Consider the following 14451-nt stretch of genomic DNA (forward strand, 5'->3'; position numbering starts at 1 on the left):
AATTGGTTTCCTATTGTAAGAGATTTATTTTCTTTTCCTCCTTTTCCTTCCTCCTCTTCTAGGACTGTGGGAGGGCTTGTGGCACATTACTGTGCTGGATGGGTTTCATCTGGCATGTAGCCTGTACTTTAAGTAACGGGGTTGTCTCTTCTGAGGGCATTGGCTCTCCATTTTTAGCCTGGGGATGAAGGGTAAGAAATGTGGGAGAAGATTTCTCCATTACTAGAAAACATGATTTGGGGCCAACTGGTTAATTATGAGCTTCCAGTGAAAAGGAAAGCAGTTCCAGAAGGGAAGAGCCAGTTGTGATGTACCGGTCCCTGCTGGTTTCCATTACCTCGCAGACCTCCAGGCCTGCTTTTGTCCTTGAAGATGCTTTCTCCCTGCTCCATTTTCCCTTCCGCTTTTAAACTCTGGTTTCTTATTTGCAGACTTTTTGTGTTCTTTCCAATGAAGGGGTTTCCCATGTTAATATTGATTCATTGTGCAATCAATCTTCAGAACTACTAGCTTGGTAGAAGGAGGTCCTACTAGAGAGTCACTCATTATTTTTTATTTCTTCCTAGCCCTGTTTGCTCATTTGGACAGCACACGAAGAGTGCGTGCGTCATTCAGCATCACGTTGCACCTGCTAGGATTGTTGCAGATCAGTCTCCAGAACAGAGGAAGGGCCCTGCAGTCTTCCCCTCGCCTTCTCTTTTCTTCCATCTTAGCCACCAGAAACATCACCCCAGCACATGCCCTTGTCTAGGCTTAAGTTTAATCTCAAATTTATGAGTTGGGGGAGGGGGGACTGTTACTTTGATTCCACATTAGGAAATCTGCTTTTATATTGTAGTTTAGTATCATTTATTTTAGTGTTGAACTGTCACACTTGATATTTTAAAAATATCAATTCAGCTTTACTTAAATTCTGAGTGGTATTATGTGCTCTTGTAAGGATTTCTGGTAACCATTAGCTAATGATCAAGAGTATTTTTTTTCCTTCAGAGATTGTAAGTAACAGAATTCATTATGTCAGACTTGCAGAGAGAACAGAAGATTGCTTTAAATTCTCAGCCAGGTCAAAAGGGAACAGACCGATTATTTGAATTTTATACACTTGTTTTTTCTGACATTACACACTGCAGTTAGAGTATTACTTTTGCATCATTGCTTACAGAGAGCCTCGATTTTATAGTTTGGTACAGTGAGATAGTATCTAGCCTGGAATCTTTTTAATCATTATTCAGTAATATCATTTGTGTAGTATCGCATCTTACTTGGTAATACTAGCCGGAAGGTAGAGACATTAGATGTAGTTCACCTTCGGGCGCCTGGGTGGCTCAGTTGGTTAAGCGACTGCCTTCGGCTCAGGTCATGATCCTGGAGTCCTGGGATCGAGCCCCACATCAGGCTCCCTGCTCAGCAGGGAGTCTGCTTCTCCCTCTGACCCTCCTCCCTCTCATGCTCTGTCTCTCATTCTCTCCCTCTTAAATAAATAAATAAAATCTTAAAAAAAAAAAATAGAAGTAGTTCACCTTCAAGTACTGTTGTATGAGGGGCCTTCATTCAGTGAATCTGCTAACAGTGGTATGAACCTACAATGATACTCTCTCCCCTCACCCGCCTTTAAATTCACTTTAATATTTATTAACCAGTTCCATTTATTCTTATAATCACAAGTACAGTTTGAGTTTAAAAAAATAAATCTTTTAGATAGGACTTTTTGTTTTCCTCATTGTATTCTCTCAGCATGTTGAATTTTCTAGGACTATGGCACTATGCTAGGCACTCTTGGGCAATATAAAGATCTTTTTTCTCTCACAGTGATCTTCCCTTTTGTGGTCTGGTGGGGAAGATAAGACCTATATGGAGTAATTAAATTACAGTAATACAAGGCAGAAAGTGATTAGTGCTGTAACTTTGGCTTATCTCTTCTGTCTCTTGACATTTTAGCTCTTGTTAACATCCATGTTAGATGTTGTAAAACTTAACTCAGCAAAGTAGCTTTGCTTCTTTGTAACACTGCAGGTGCAGATTTGGTTTTCCTGTGGACTTTATATTACCTGAAATGTTCCTTGAATGTGAACTTGGAGTTGCCTTAATTTGTACTAATACATCTAGCCCTTTTATGATTTTTACAGGGTTTTGAAATAATTTTGCCTGCTCTTTTCACTTGTATAATGCCAGGTAATTCTTTAAATTGCTGATTCTTAGGAGGAAACTGAGGCACTTGAGCAGCCAGGAGCTGCTGGTGCCAGAATCATTGTTTAGAGCCCGGGCTCTTATTCTCTGGATCAGCAGCAAGCTGTGCACTTAACTCTTGATCATTTGTTGCCATCACATACTTGAGGAGTGTTTGATTTCAAGGTCCAGGACAGTTCTTCCGTCTGTGACTTCAGGAGTAGTGAACTTGAGCTTTGTTCTCTTCAAGGATCCAGCGCCCTTTCTGTCTCATTATCCCTGTCTTATCGGCAGAATCCTCACTACTTCTCTTGGAAAGGTGGCCCAGACTTAGTTCCCCCTTGGAGCAGACTTCTATTTTCAGAGCAGTTGGTGAGTGAGGGGAAAAGATTTTGCCCTTTTACGTGTTGGAAGCCGTCCCTAGGCAGGGAGAAGATGATGGGGCAGGACTCCAGAGTCTCGTTTATTTTCCATTTTCTTCGTGGGCCCGGGAGCATTGTGGCTGTGGGTCGCACAGCTTCCTACTTGTGAGCTGTGGCGTTCTTTAGCCTTGACGTCCGTGAAGGCTAGTGCCGCCCTTTGATTTCACTCCCTCCTCCTGCCTGCGGAAGAAGTATTTGCAGCTAAGTGAAGGGACCCCATATCCATATGGTCTGTTGCTTGGATAATGGTTTTGGAGCCCTGAGAGCCTTTAAAGTATTTATTCTTACAGCCTTGACAGGGGCTTGGGGGAAAAAGACCTGATATTTGGCCTCTTGCCCCCCCCTTCCCTCCCTCAGCCTTACTGCATCTGAGCAATAAATAGCAAGTACTTCTGAAAATGCTCATAGTTGGCTAATGTAATTGAGTAGAAGAGCAGTCTCCAGAGACATTTTTTTTCCCCTTTCATGATGGTCTTGAAAATGGTACTTTAATTTTGGGATGTGCAAGTTCCTGTGGAACATAATCATATGCTGTGCACTGCAGATGACGGGTGAGTCCCTTCAAGGACATAAGGCTGCCTAAACCTGCACTGCTTCTTTACCTCTTTGGATACACTGAAGCTGTTTTCCTGGCACTTTGCCAGGTTGTAACTGGGCCTGTTTTGGGGAATTGTCACTTCCTCTTTTCTGTTTTCAGTGTGGCTAGTCTAGGTCTAGACCACTGTGTGTCTGAGGACAGGGGCAGACAGGAGAGAGGATATGCCTACTTTTGCTGTTCCCTGCCCATGGGCGTGTTGGTTTTCTCTCTTGATTCTTGGATTCCACATTCGGTCTTATAGTTGGACTTGAGGAATATTTGAAAAATCTTGTTATGTCACCATTATTACTAGAATGTTTTAAGTTGTCTTATCTATGTAGAAGGTTAAGGAGTAGGTATACTGAGTCACCTCCAACTGCATATATAGAGATACACTTGAATTCCCCCATTATTTACTTGTTAATTTTTGTTTAACCATTTGACATGAAGCACTTCAGTATTGCTTTCTGACTCTTAAAACCTTTAAACCCCCCTTTTCTTGCCATTGTTTTAAGTGGGGCTAGGCCCTCAATATATACAGCATCATTTTTCAAGGTGTGGCCCACAGACCTTCTTGCTACTTATTAAAAATACGGAATTATGGAAATCATACACCAGACTTACTGAATCACAATATCTGGTGTGGGTCTGGCAGTCTGCGTGTTTGCAAGCTCCCCAGTGATTCTTAGGCACACCAAAATGTGACAACCACTGAGAGGCGATGATTGCTTTTTGGAAGAAACAGTCCCAGAGTATAGTGTCCCACCCACCAGCCATGAGCGTAGTCCTCTGAGGTAGCTGGGTCCAGAATCCCAGCTCTCCTATTACCTGTTACATGAGCTAGGAACGTTTCCCTTCCTTGCTGTAAAATTGGAATCCTAATCCTTGCTACCACAATTCAGGTAGCATTGTTGTCAGCATTCAGCCTGCTTGGTAGGGTGGTTGTTGTAGGGGTGATAGTGTTGTTACTGTAGGGGGGGAGGAAAGTTTTCCTTCCCCCATAGGGTCCCTGCGTGGGTCCAAAAATTAAACTGACAAAGACAGATTAACAGGAGAAAAACATGCAGATTTATTTAATATAAGTTTTATATGACATGGGAGCTTCCATAAGAAAGTAAATAAGAAACAGACTGGAGTGTTTTTATGTTAGGTCAATGAAGAATGGACTGCTGGCTGGAAATATGATAGGTCAAAGCGTATGAGGGAAGTGTCAAGGCCTGTTGGTTTGGATTCTTTGCAGTGTTATCTTTTCTTTGGAAATAAGGATGTTCTTTTCCTTCCTCCAGATATAGGAAGGGCATCTGTCCTATGAGGTTTTATGACCTGTTGGAGGGGAGAATGGTAGGGATAAGGTCAAAATGACCTTCCTGTTTCTCCTGTTCTCTCAGACTCCTTCAGCTTGAACCTCATCATTAATAATAGCATTGATTATTAAACCTTAAATTTGAGTGTTTTTCATGTATGTTATTAGATCCTTAAACATAGAATCAGCAGGATCAAATATGGTTGTCAGAAAAATTGAGAAATTTGAGGGACCTATAGAAGCAATGAAACACTTCAGGGGCATAATTATGGGGTTGGAAGACTAGCTAGCCCCTTCCAGTCTTACACCTGTGAATTTTTATAATATCTCCCCCTTACCACCTCCCACCCCTCCCCCCCCACCCCTCACCCCCACAGTTTGATTTAAGTTTCTTTTATTTACCATTCCCTCTTTGCTTCCTGGAGATATGTATGAAATGTATTGCATTGTGAGTTTGGAACTTAAGCAGATCATGTCTCTTTAATAGACTCAGTTTACCTTTGAGAGATAACTTTGATTGGAAGAATGAAATGAAGCTAATTGGGAAATAAGCATCTTTTTTCTATGAAACAACTCCTAGAGAAATGTTTGGATATATGCACTTACTGTGTATGTTCCTTTAGATAGAGTGGCACAAACTGACTTCCACTTGGCCAAGGCAGTTACAATTTTGAACCTTTCCCCAGGTGCTGACTATAGCTTTCTAGTTAGGTGACCACCTTTATTAAAAATATGCTACTCTATGTGCTAAGCACCATAAAATAGTGGATATCCCTGTGGATTCTGTTTCCTGGCTGGCAAAGGAATTGAAAGGTTCTTGATTGTAAATATGCCCAGGGCATGTGGTTATGTTCCTATGTTCAGTCTATAATTCAAATGGAAATAGCAGCCTTTGTTTATTAAAATGGCGTGTGTGGCAGGGCAACTGGGACTTGTCCATTATTTACTGTTGGAAATTTTATCCATTTTAATCTGATCATGTCTGTACTTATTTTAGTTCAACAGTCAGTCTTAAGATCTTCATAGAGTACAATTCTGCTTGGCTACTTTAATTAATATTATTATAGTTCAAGTCTCCTATTAAAAATAAAAATCAAACTTGTTTTTGACACTGGTTATTTGAGAGCACATTTGTAGTTAAATTATTCTGTTCTGCCTCATGGAAGGGTGCATCTATGAACACTGGGTTTTTGGGGTTTTTTTGGAGGGAAAAAATGGAATTTAATGCATTTTTTATGAGAAAAAAATGACCCATTGTTTCATATTTTATTCCTCTGCAGTAAAATACTGTGAGCAAAGGGAAAATGTTGACCAAACAAGGTTTGGGGTTTCCTATCCCTGAACGTTTTTCGCTTTAAAAACATTCCAACATTATAGAATAATATAACAGGCATTCCTTTTTCAGCCTTGGTATATACCACATGTTCTTGAGCGTGTCTTTTTCTCTTTCAAAGACAGAAAACCTCACAGAGAAAGCTGGAAGTCTCGTGTACTCCTCCTCAAACCCGCTTCTTTCCCCCTGCTCCTTTTCTCTTTTTCCCACTACCCATCCCACATCAATACCCATTGTCTTTCATTTCTTTGCATTTTTATACTTTTGCTGCTTATATAGCTCTATGAATAATGTTGCATGTGTGTTTTTAGTCTCTATGTGGAATTTTACCAAATAATTCTACAACTTGTTTATTCTGCTCGATATTTTTTCAAATTTGTTCATTTGGGTTGCTCTAATTCAACTTAACTGCTCTGTAGTATTCTACTCCAGGGTTGTACCAGAAACGTTAATGTGAATGTTGTTACATTTGTCTTGTACATATAAAACTTTTTTAGGGTACATACCTACCTCTAAGTAGACTTTCTTAATTATAGGGATTTAAGCAAATGATGACAAGTAGCGCTGTGTCAAGCTGCCACAGTAGTTGAGCCATGTTTTACTCCCCATCTGTGTTGAGAGGGCACTCCCATTTCCCCACATTCTCACCTTAAAGGTTTTGGCCAATATAGTGGATGTCCTATAGTATCTCAATTTACATTTGCTTGATTATTGATTAAAAATTACTTTTTTCCTATGCTTAATGTCCATTTGGAGTTCTTTAGTGAAATGTCTGTTTATCCCTTTTGCCAATTCTCCTGTTGGATCATTTCTCTTTTTTCTTACCGATTTGCTAGAGTTCTTCCTTTCTTTGCAGAGCAAATCTCATCAGAACTTCCCAGTGACTCTTACACCACATCTGCCTACCTGACAGTAGCTGAGTGCTCATACCTGATGATGAATTATGTGCTTCTGGGTCAAGCCACTCCTGTCTTGCCTATTCAAGGACATTGGCTTGGAAGTCCTGTCCTCTCTTCTACATTGTCACTTGTTTTCTCTCCACTGGACCAGTGCCTATCATTTCTCTCCTCTATGATGGAAAACAGAAGCGCTCTGTCTTCATCCTGCTTCCTCTGCCAGCAGCCACATAATCCCTCCATACTCCTTTGTGGCACAGCTTTTGGAAGCATTGCATGTGCTTGCTGTTTCCAGGGCTTCGCTTCCCATTCCTGGTTCCCAACAGCCTCTGCCCCTGCTGCTCTCCCAGAACTCTCCTTGTCCACTTACTAATGACCTTCACTTAGCTCATCCACCATGCAAATCGTAGTCCTGCTCTCTCCTGCTTTGCTGCACTTGACCCGGTTGGTCATTTCTTCCTTCTCAATTCGCTTTCTTGCCTTGGCTTCCAGGGCCTGATGCTCTGGTACTTTCCTCCTACTCAGCTCACTGAGTGCTCCTTCTCATTCTCCTTTGGCAGATTCCTTCTCTTACCACTTTTGAATGTTAGAATGCCTCAAGGCCCAGTCCTCAGTCCTTTTCAGATGCCTAGCTTTCACACTGCCCGCACGCCAGCACCTGCCGAATGTGTACCACCAGTGCAGAGCCTTCCTCCCAGCTCCCCCCTTGTCTGCCTAGCATGCCCGGAACTCAGCTCCTGGCCATCTTCTCTGATGACCCCACCCCTGTGTCCTTTCTCTCATATAAAAATCCTTGTGGTCATCCTTGGCTCCTCCCTTTCTTCCACACCTCTCATGCCATCTGTCTGTCAGAATATTTCCCGATTCTGACCACTTCCTACCTCCCTCACTGCTACCTCCTTGATGTAATCTACCACCATTTTCTGCCCAGATTACTGTCGCAATCTCCTCCTTGGTCTCCCTGTGCTCTCTACCCTTTCCTTGTCATGGTGCCTGTTAACCAACAAAGTGGCCAAAGTAATTTTTTCAAATATTAAGTCAGACGTGTGTCTTCATCTCCTCTTTCTCTCCCCCTGTGCACACTGTTGTAGCCACAGTGGTGTCTTTGCTGCTTCTTGAACCCACCAGGCATGCTCCTAACACAGGGTCTTTGCATTGGCCACTGTCCTTGCCCTTCTCCAGATGGCTCTATCCCATACCTTCCTTAAGTCTTTGTTAAATTCTAATCTGCCCCATAAGGCCTACCCTGATCACATGACAGCTGTGACCCTGCACACCAGCTCCCTCATCCTCCCCCGCTTTTTCCAGATCTGTTTCAGTCATCAACTACTAAAGGTTTGTACTTTGGCCTGTCAACTTTGTTCATGAAGTCTTTTCAGTAAAGAACAGCTTTAATTTTAGTGGAACCACATTTATTAGGCTCTTTTTTTTTTTTTTTGCCCCCGTGGTTTGTTTCAAGCCTTGTTTAAGAAATCCTGCAGTATCTCTAGGGCATTAGATTTTTTTTTTTTACTGTATATATATACATATATATATATATATATATATTTTTTTTTTTTTTTTTTTTTTTTTTTGCTACAGGAGGAGCTAGATAAAATTTGGCCTGAGGTTGAAACTCAAAACTAGGGGTGAATATAAGGCCTTGACATTCCCTCCAAGTGAGCATTGAACAGCAACCACATTTTGGCAACCAGCCAAACATAACTTCCTGTAAAAATGCCAAGTGGGTCTTTAGATGCTGAGATGTGAGTGTCGGGCCTCCCTCTCCAAACCAGTGAGAGGTACAGATTATTGAAGTTCTCTCTCTAATGTGTGAGTCATTGCAGGGCCTACATACAAGGTCATTTCTCAGGATGAACAGTGATTACAGCACGTATTGGTTTTTGTATTATCTGCCCACCAGATAAAGCAAGCATTCTCTTCTATTTTTATTTTTTAAAAAAATATTTCTGTGTAAATTAGAATCTAAACTAGATAGTCCTTTTTCGCAGGCAAGATTCCGCTAAAGTCCCGTTTTCTCAGAATACATTCCATACTTCAATTGCCTCTTAGAGATTTCAAAGGCTTTTATGTACCTGGTAATTTGGAGGAATTGCTTTTATTTTGTGGTTTCCTAGGGACTTATAATATCTCTCTTGTAAGATGTTTGCAGATGTCAATAGCTACTAGCTCTAAAGGGTTAGAGTAACAAGATCATTCTGTTTTCACTTGTGATACCTTGTTTTCTGCTTTTGCTATTAGTTCTTTCCTAGCTTCATGAGAGACATAATCAGACTCTGAAGTTGCCCGGTTTTTTATTGGGATGTTTGTTGATATACTATCTTATTTTCTTTCATTCTTCCGAGAGCATTTTGGCTTGGAGTGTCTGTTGAGTGTCTTTCTTTTTCAGTCATTTTCACTCACTTAGGTGTACCTCATCTCATGATCTTCATTTGAATGTTTGTTAAAACTATTATTTCTTAGCTTTCACTCATTGTTTCAGAGTCCAGTCAAGTCATACTGCCTTGTGGTCTCTGTGGTGTTTCAGAATAAGTAGGGTAAGGTTCACACATTCAGGTCCTGTGATAAATCATGAGGCTGTGCAAGGTAAATGTCAATATTTTCTTCACTTCACTCTTTATGATGATGTTCACTTAGGCTTGTGTAATTACACGGCTACTCTCTGTAAATAAATTTGTCCTCCATTGCATTGTGAATGTAAACATTGGCACTTCTTTATTCCTGAGGGCTGATTCTGATAACCGTTGATTTTGTCTTTATTAAAAATCCTGTTCATTATTGGCACCTAGAATCTTCTGTCTAGCAAGCATTCTTACTGTATCATTGACTGTCATCATAAACTCTATTTTATGGCTTATATATTATACTTAGCTCCTCAGGAGTGACTCACTATTTTGATTTGGCTGCCTGAATGTTCATAAAATATCCATAATCCTGTGTATTTTGCCCTTATGTTACGCAGAACTCCCTCTACCCCAGCAACCCTCACGTATCCTGTTTTCCTCTTCTTTTTTTTTTTCCTGCAAAAAAACTTCATGTTTAGGGCCATCCCTCACTATACAGTGATCGTGACACCCCAGGAATTTGATCCAGGTGTGGCAATCCATTTTGTTCCCATTGAGAACTTGTGGAGTCCCACACATCCAAGAAGGAAAAGGAGCTCGCCTTTCATTTCTGGAAGGCCGCCGCCTTGTTGTTACTGTTGTTTAACCAGAGGAACTAGAAGGCAGTTGCACGATGAATGTGGAGCTCAAACTCAATTCTCCGCATTCTCGTAGAGATTTTTCTTGGTGATGTCAATGAGTTGTTTAAATGATGTGTTCTGGGCAGCAAGGCTTGGTTAGGTATAGGAGGAAACACCTATTTCAGTTCCCTTGACCTCAGTATTGTCATTAGGATTAGTTTAAACATGGGGTATTTAAATGATAAAGGTTCTTTATTTAGGAGTAGTTGGCTATTTGGGAAAATAACTTGAATACCTCTTTCAGTATAGAGTGGATTATAATGAGGTGAGGCCAGGTGAGCTACAGGATGGGTAAGCAGCTGCACACCTCTGGATTAGTTAGTCCTTGATTTTCTTCTTTATTTGTGAATCCCAACCCCCCCACCCCCGTATGATCTGGGTCCTAGGGATTCTGAAATCTATACGTGTAGTCCTATTCTTCTAGCATACTTGATTTTGTGTGTATGTCATTTTGCATATTTCTTTTGTAGTTAGTTCATCCAACTATTATTTAGCATGTACTATAAGTGGGAGGCACTCTACTTGTTTCCAGGGTCACAGGATAACAGAGATGGACAGGATCTCTGTTCCTGTGGAACTTAGGGGCTCAGCAGGGGAGAGATATTACTTAGGTCTGACATTAATCAGACCTAGCAATCTAGCCAACATCTCCCTATTTCTTGTAACATCCTCCTGCCCTCCACACCCCCCATCAAAAGACAAACTTCTCTTAACTTCGTATGCATGTCATCATGAGTTAGAATATTGGATTGTTCTTCTTTTATTCCCTCTATCCACTCCCTTCCTTCCTTCCTAAGGCTTCCTCCCTCCCTCCCTTCCTCCCTCCCAAGATTTTATTTATTAGAGAGACAGGGAGAGGGAGAGGGGCATAGGGAGAGGGAGGAACAGACCTCCAGCTGAGCAGGGAGCCCGATGTGGGGCTCGATCCCAGGACCCTGGGATCATGACCTGAGCCAAAGGCAGACGCTTAACCGACTGAGCCACCCAGGCGCCTCTCTTAATGCTTCTCATATCACTTTAGTTCCTATCCATTCCCTCTTTGTCAAGTTCCTCCAGAACCTTCTCCCATATTCTTGTAGTTACATTGCTTAGAACAGTAACCTCTTTGGGGAGAAGTCTGGGACCTATGAGATAACGAAAGAATTGTGTATGTTGATTTTTATGTGTGTACATGTTGTGTTGAAATACTATTTATTCCTACCTCCTTTAGCTTGTTCTGTTTTTTCAATTCTAATTTTCTTTCTAGTTTTTTCTTGTCCTGTAAACTCATATTAAGTCAATGAAACCATGTCACCTTGTCAGTGAAACATTTCCTGATTACTTCTTTCTTTCCACTTCCCTGAACTCTGATAGCACTTAGTCCCTAGTCTGTATCACACAATTTAGCACTTACTCAAAACTGCTTTGTGTTGCCATTTCATATCTGTTGCAGTGTCATAGCTTTTCTTGTATTACTCTTTTATTATTCTTAGTTTGTAAGAATTTTGAATCCAGGATTATAACATATATTTACACAGAGCTTTGTGTGGTGCTAAGAGTTGGTAGGTCCTTAATAATGGCTTACAGAATAATAGAACTAGATTCATAGTGTATCTATAAATATTTGAAGGGCCCTAATACTTAGCTTCTTCTATACGACAGTTTATGTAGGTCTTTTCCTCGTTGATGAACATTTGCTTGTTTCCAGTTTGGATAATTACAAACATTTCATTACTTATTTTTGAGTCTGTCATGTGAAAAAGATGATCTCATTCCCTGTAAAGCATTTCATCCAAATATCTGTTAATCATTTACTGTGTATTGGCACTTAGTTAATATTTGTGATACTGGGAGATAGCATATTTCAGATGTATTCTAGTATTTTTGTTTTATTGACTGTGTTCATTTGTGCGTTTTTTGATGTACTTTTGTTTTATTGGCTGTGTTCATTTGTGCGTTTTTTGATGTTTGTTTCTCATTTCTGATGTGATATTTTGTTTTTCTTTTAGGATAAGAACAAGAAACTACGTCCCCTATATGATATTCCCTACATGTTTGAAGCCCGGGAATTTCTTCGAAAGAAGCTTATTGGGAAAAAGGTAAATGAGACAGAAACATAGTTGCAAATGGTTAGGGATCATTTTAAGCTGGGCCCTTGTGATGGAATCCCAGAGACCAACAGATGACACCCCTCTGCCAAGTCAAGCGGAATTACTTTGATACGAAGAGGGGCGTGGCTGTGTCTCAGGAAGTGGTATCCCGTGGGAGAGATTTAAAATTGGGGCCCTGACCACAGTGTGATTGCCAAAGCTCTCACAGCATGTTCTTTCCAAGGTCCAGGCTCAATTCCAGTTTCAGTAATTGCATATTGCCCCGAGCTTCATTTACTTGGCTCCCTTGTTCTCTTCAGCCACCTCCATTAAAAGTCGGTGCTGTGGGATATGCTATTGAGGGAAGGTTGCCGGTTTTTTCTGCCTCCCTTACTCCTGAGGAATAGATTGGCTGTTGAGAAGAGGGGCTCTCCTGGAACGGGAGCATGCTTACTGAAATGCACTGTGGTGCATAAGCCACCTCCACTTGTTCAGCTTGTCATACTTCCTGTAGCTTCTACTGCAGGTGCTAGGGCAGCCTTGCCGGGGAACGATTGTGTGGTTTCGTAGTAGTTTCTGTGGAGCTTGTGGTGCAGCATGGGGACTTTCTGGTCTGGTGCAACAGCCCAGAGGCCCTAAGAGTGCATTTTCGTGTGTTCTTAGAGCGTGTATTCTGTGACCAGCTGCAGAACTTGCCTTTTTGGGAGGCTGAGAGTGAGCTTCTGAGCATTCCCTATTTTCCCTGACCTCCCCACCCTAAATATCCTGGGCAGGTGTGTGTGTCCTCGATGAACAAAGGAAATGAGTGGTGTAGTTCCTTTGATGGTGGTTGAAGAAAATCTGTTCAGGGAGGGACTGTGATTTGTCTTTTCTGTACTTTGCTTCAGTGAGGGTTCTTCTGGGAAGATACCATGTTTTGGGTCTGATTTTTCTCATGTCTTGAGAAAGATAAGGCCATTCTGTATAATCTGCCCTTAACACACATTAATACCACATTAGCATTCTTTACCTAAATGCAGATTTTTAATGATGTGAGAGGTTTCATAAGGCTCTGGCTTTTGCACTAAGGCCAGAGTAGTCTATCATAAACATAACCAGTTTTATTATATACCATAGTCACTAGAAATATAAATTATAGCAAAGAGATTTTTAAAGTTGGCATGGGATGAAATTGCTGATTTTGAAGTAGAGAAACTAAACTGGATTCCCTAAAATGAGTGTTAAATCTCCTCAGGTTCCTTCAGAGAATAGGCTCATTTGTCATTGTGTAAAACTTGACAGAATGCTGTATTCATTCATGAAGTGTAGTGCGAATGATGGCTTTAGGCCTCTTTCAATTTCTAGATCTCCTATTATCTGATCTAATGTCGACATCTCTATTTCACCAACTTTATAGCCTATCGCTCATTTGCTGGCCCATAAACAATAGCATAGAAGCAAACAAGGAATTCCTCAAGAGTGTGGATTTCTATGGAAATCCATCCAAAAGTAACCGGGTGGGGGGGGGGCAGCACTTATTTGATTCCTACGCAGCTGTCTGTGCGCCATGTGGTATGGCACCCACCTGGCTTCTTTGAATGTTGCCCTCACCTGATTCTGTTTCATCCCTGGGAGCGTAGATCACAGCTTATTGCAGCTGATGCTGAGTGGTCCCAGAAGGTTAGCCAAGGGTTCTGCTCTCAAACGGTATGTGCCAGCCCTCTGTAAAGACCTCTATCTCAGGATAGAAGGACTGATCCCATGTGTCAGATATGGTGGCAGTTCTTAAGCAATTAGGTTCCTTCTTGGTGGGAGAAGCCTTGTTTACTGGTTCTTCTGCATAAGAGTTGATTGGATTCAATTTGTGCTGAGCCCAGGTTTGTCCCCCACGGTGACATTGTATAAATGATGAATACTGTAGCCCTGCACGGGGAGTAGGATGCTGCTCAGCTCTGCTGGGCTGGAACGTTCCTGATGCAAACTGCTTTTCCTGACTCACCACCTGAAACCACTTGCCTGTCTTCTGGGCCCTTCAGTTGCGACAGCGAACACCCAGGTTTTCTCTCGAGTTTGGGAGCAGGCAGGGCAGTTGCTGCCTCAGGGGGGTGGCTAGCACATCATTGCACATTTCTGCCAATTCCCTTCAGACCTCCACAGCTGTTCAGCATGGCACATGGTGATTAAGAGGCACCGAGAGGGAGCATGTGTGCCTGTGTGCCTATGTGCCTCTGTGCACAAAAGCTGATTAGGGCAGCCTGTCACAGCTTAAGCAAGATAATGGAGGTAAAATCATCTTCTCTGCCCAGATTATTATTTGACCATCCCAGAGAGTCTATAATATGACAGTTTTGAGGAGTTTCTAGAATATAGAGAAATAAGATTGAAGGTAAACTGGTAAGATGCTTCGTTAGGTTCAATGGTCTCCATTTCGGTTATGGAAGTTCACTTTGATTCACTCCCAA

The 14451-nt window shown here is 41.5% G+C and overlaps 1 protein-coding gene across 1 annotated transcript in view; it reads left to right on the forward strand.

Annotated features, from left to right (window-relative positions):
• SND1 (staphylococcal nuclease and tudor domain containing 1) overlaps positions 1 to 14451 on the forward strand; it is a 410452-nt gene that overhangs the window by 135952 nt on the left and 260049 nt on the right. The window contains exon 11 of the mRNA XM_027574982.1: positions 11930 to 12019. Coding sequence (XP_027430783.1) covers positions 11930 to 12019 — 90 coding nt within the window. The remainder of the gene's footprint in view (positions 1 to 11929; positions 12020 to 14451) is intronic.

The sequence above is a fragment of the Zalophus californianus genome, chromosome 12 (genome assembly GCF_009762305.2).
Source record: "Zalophus californianus isolate mZalCal1 chromosome 12, mZalCal1.pri.v2, whole genome shotgun sequence".
NCBI classification, from domain to species: Eukaryota; Metazoa; Chordata; class Mammalia; order Carnivora; family Otariidae; genus Zalophus; species Zalophus californianus.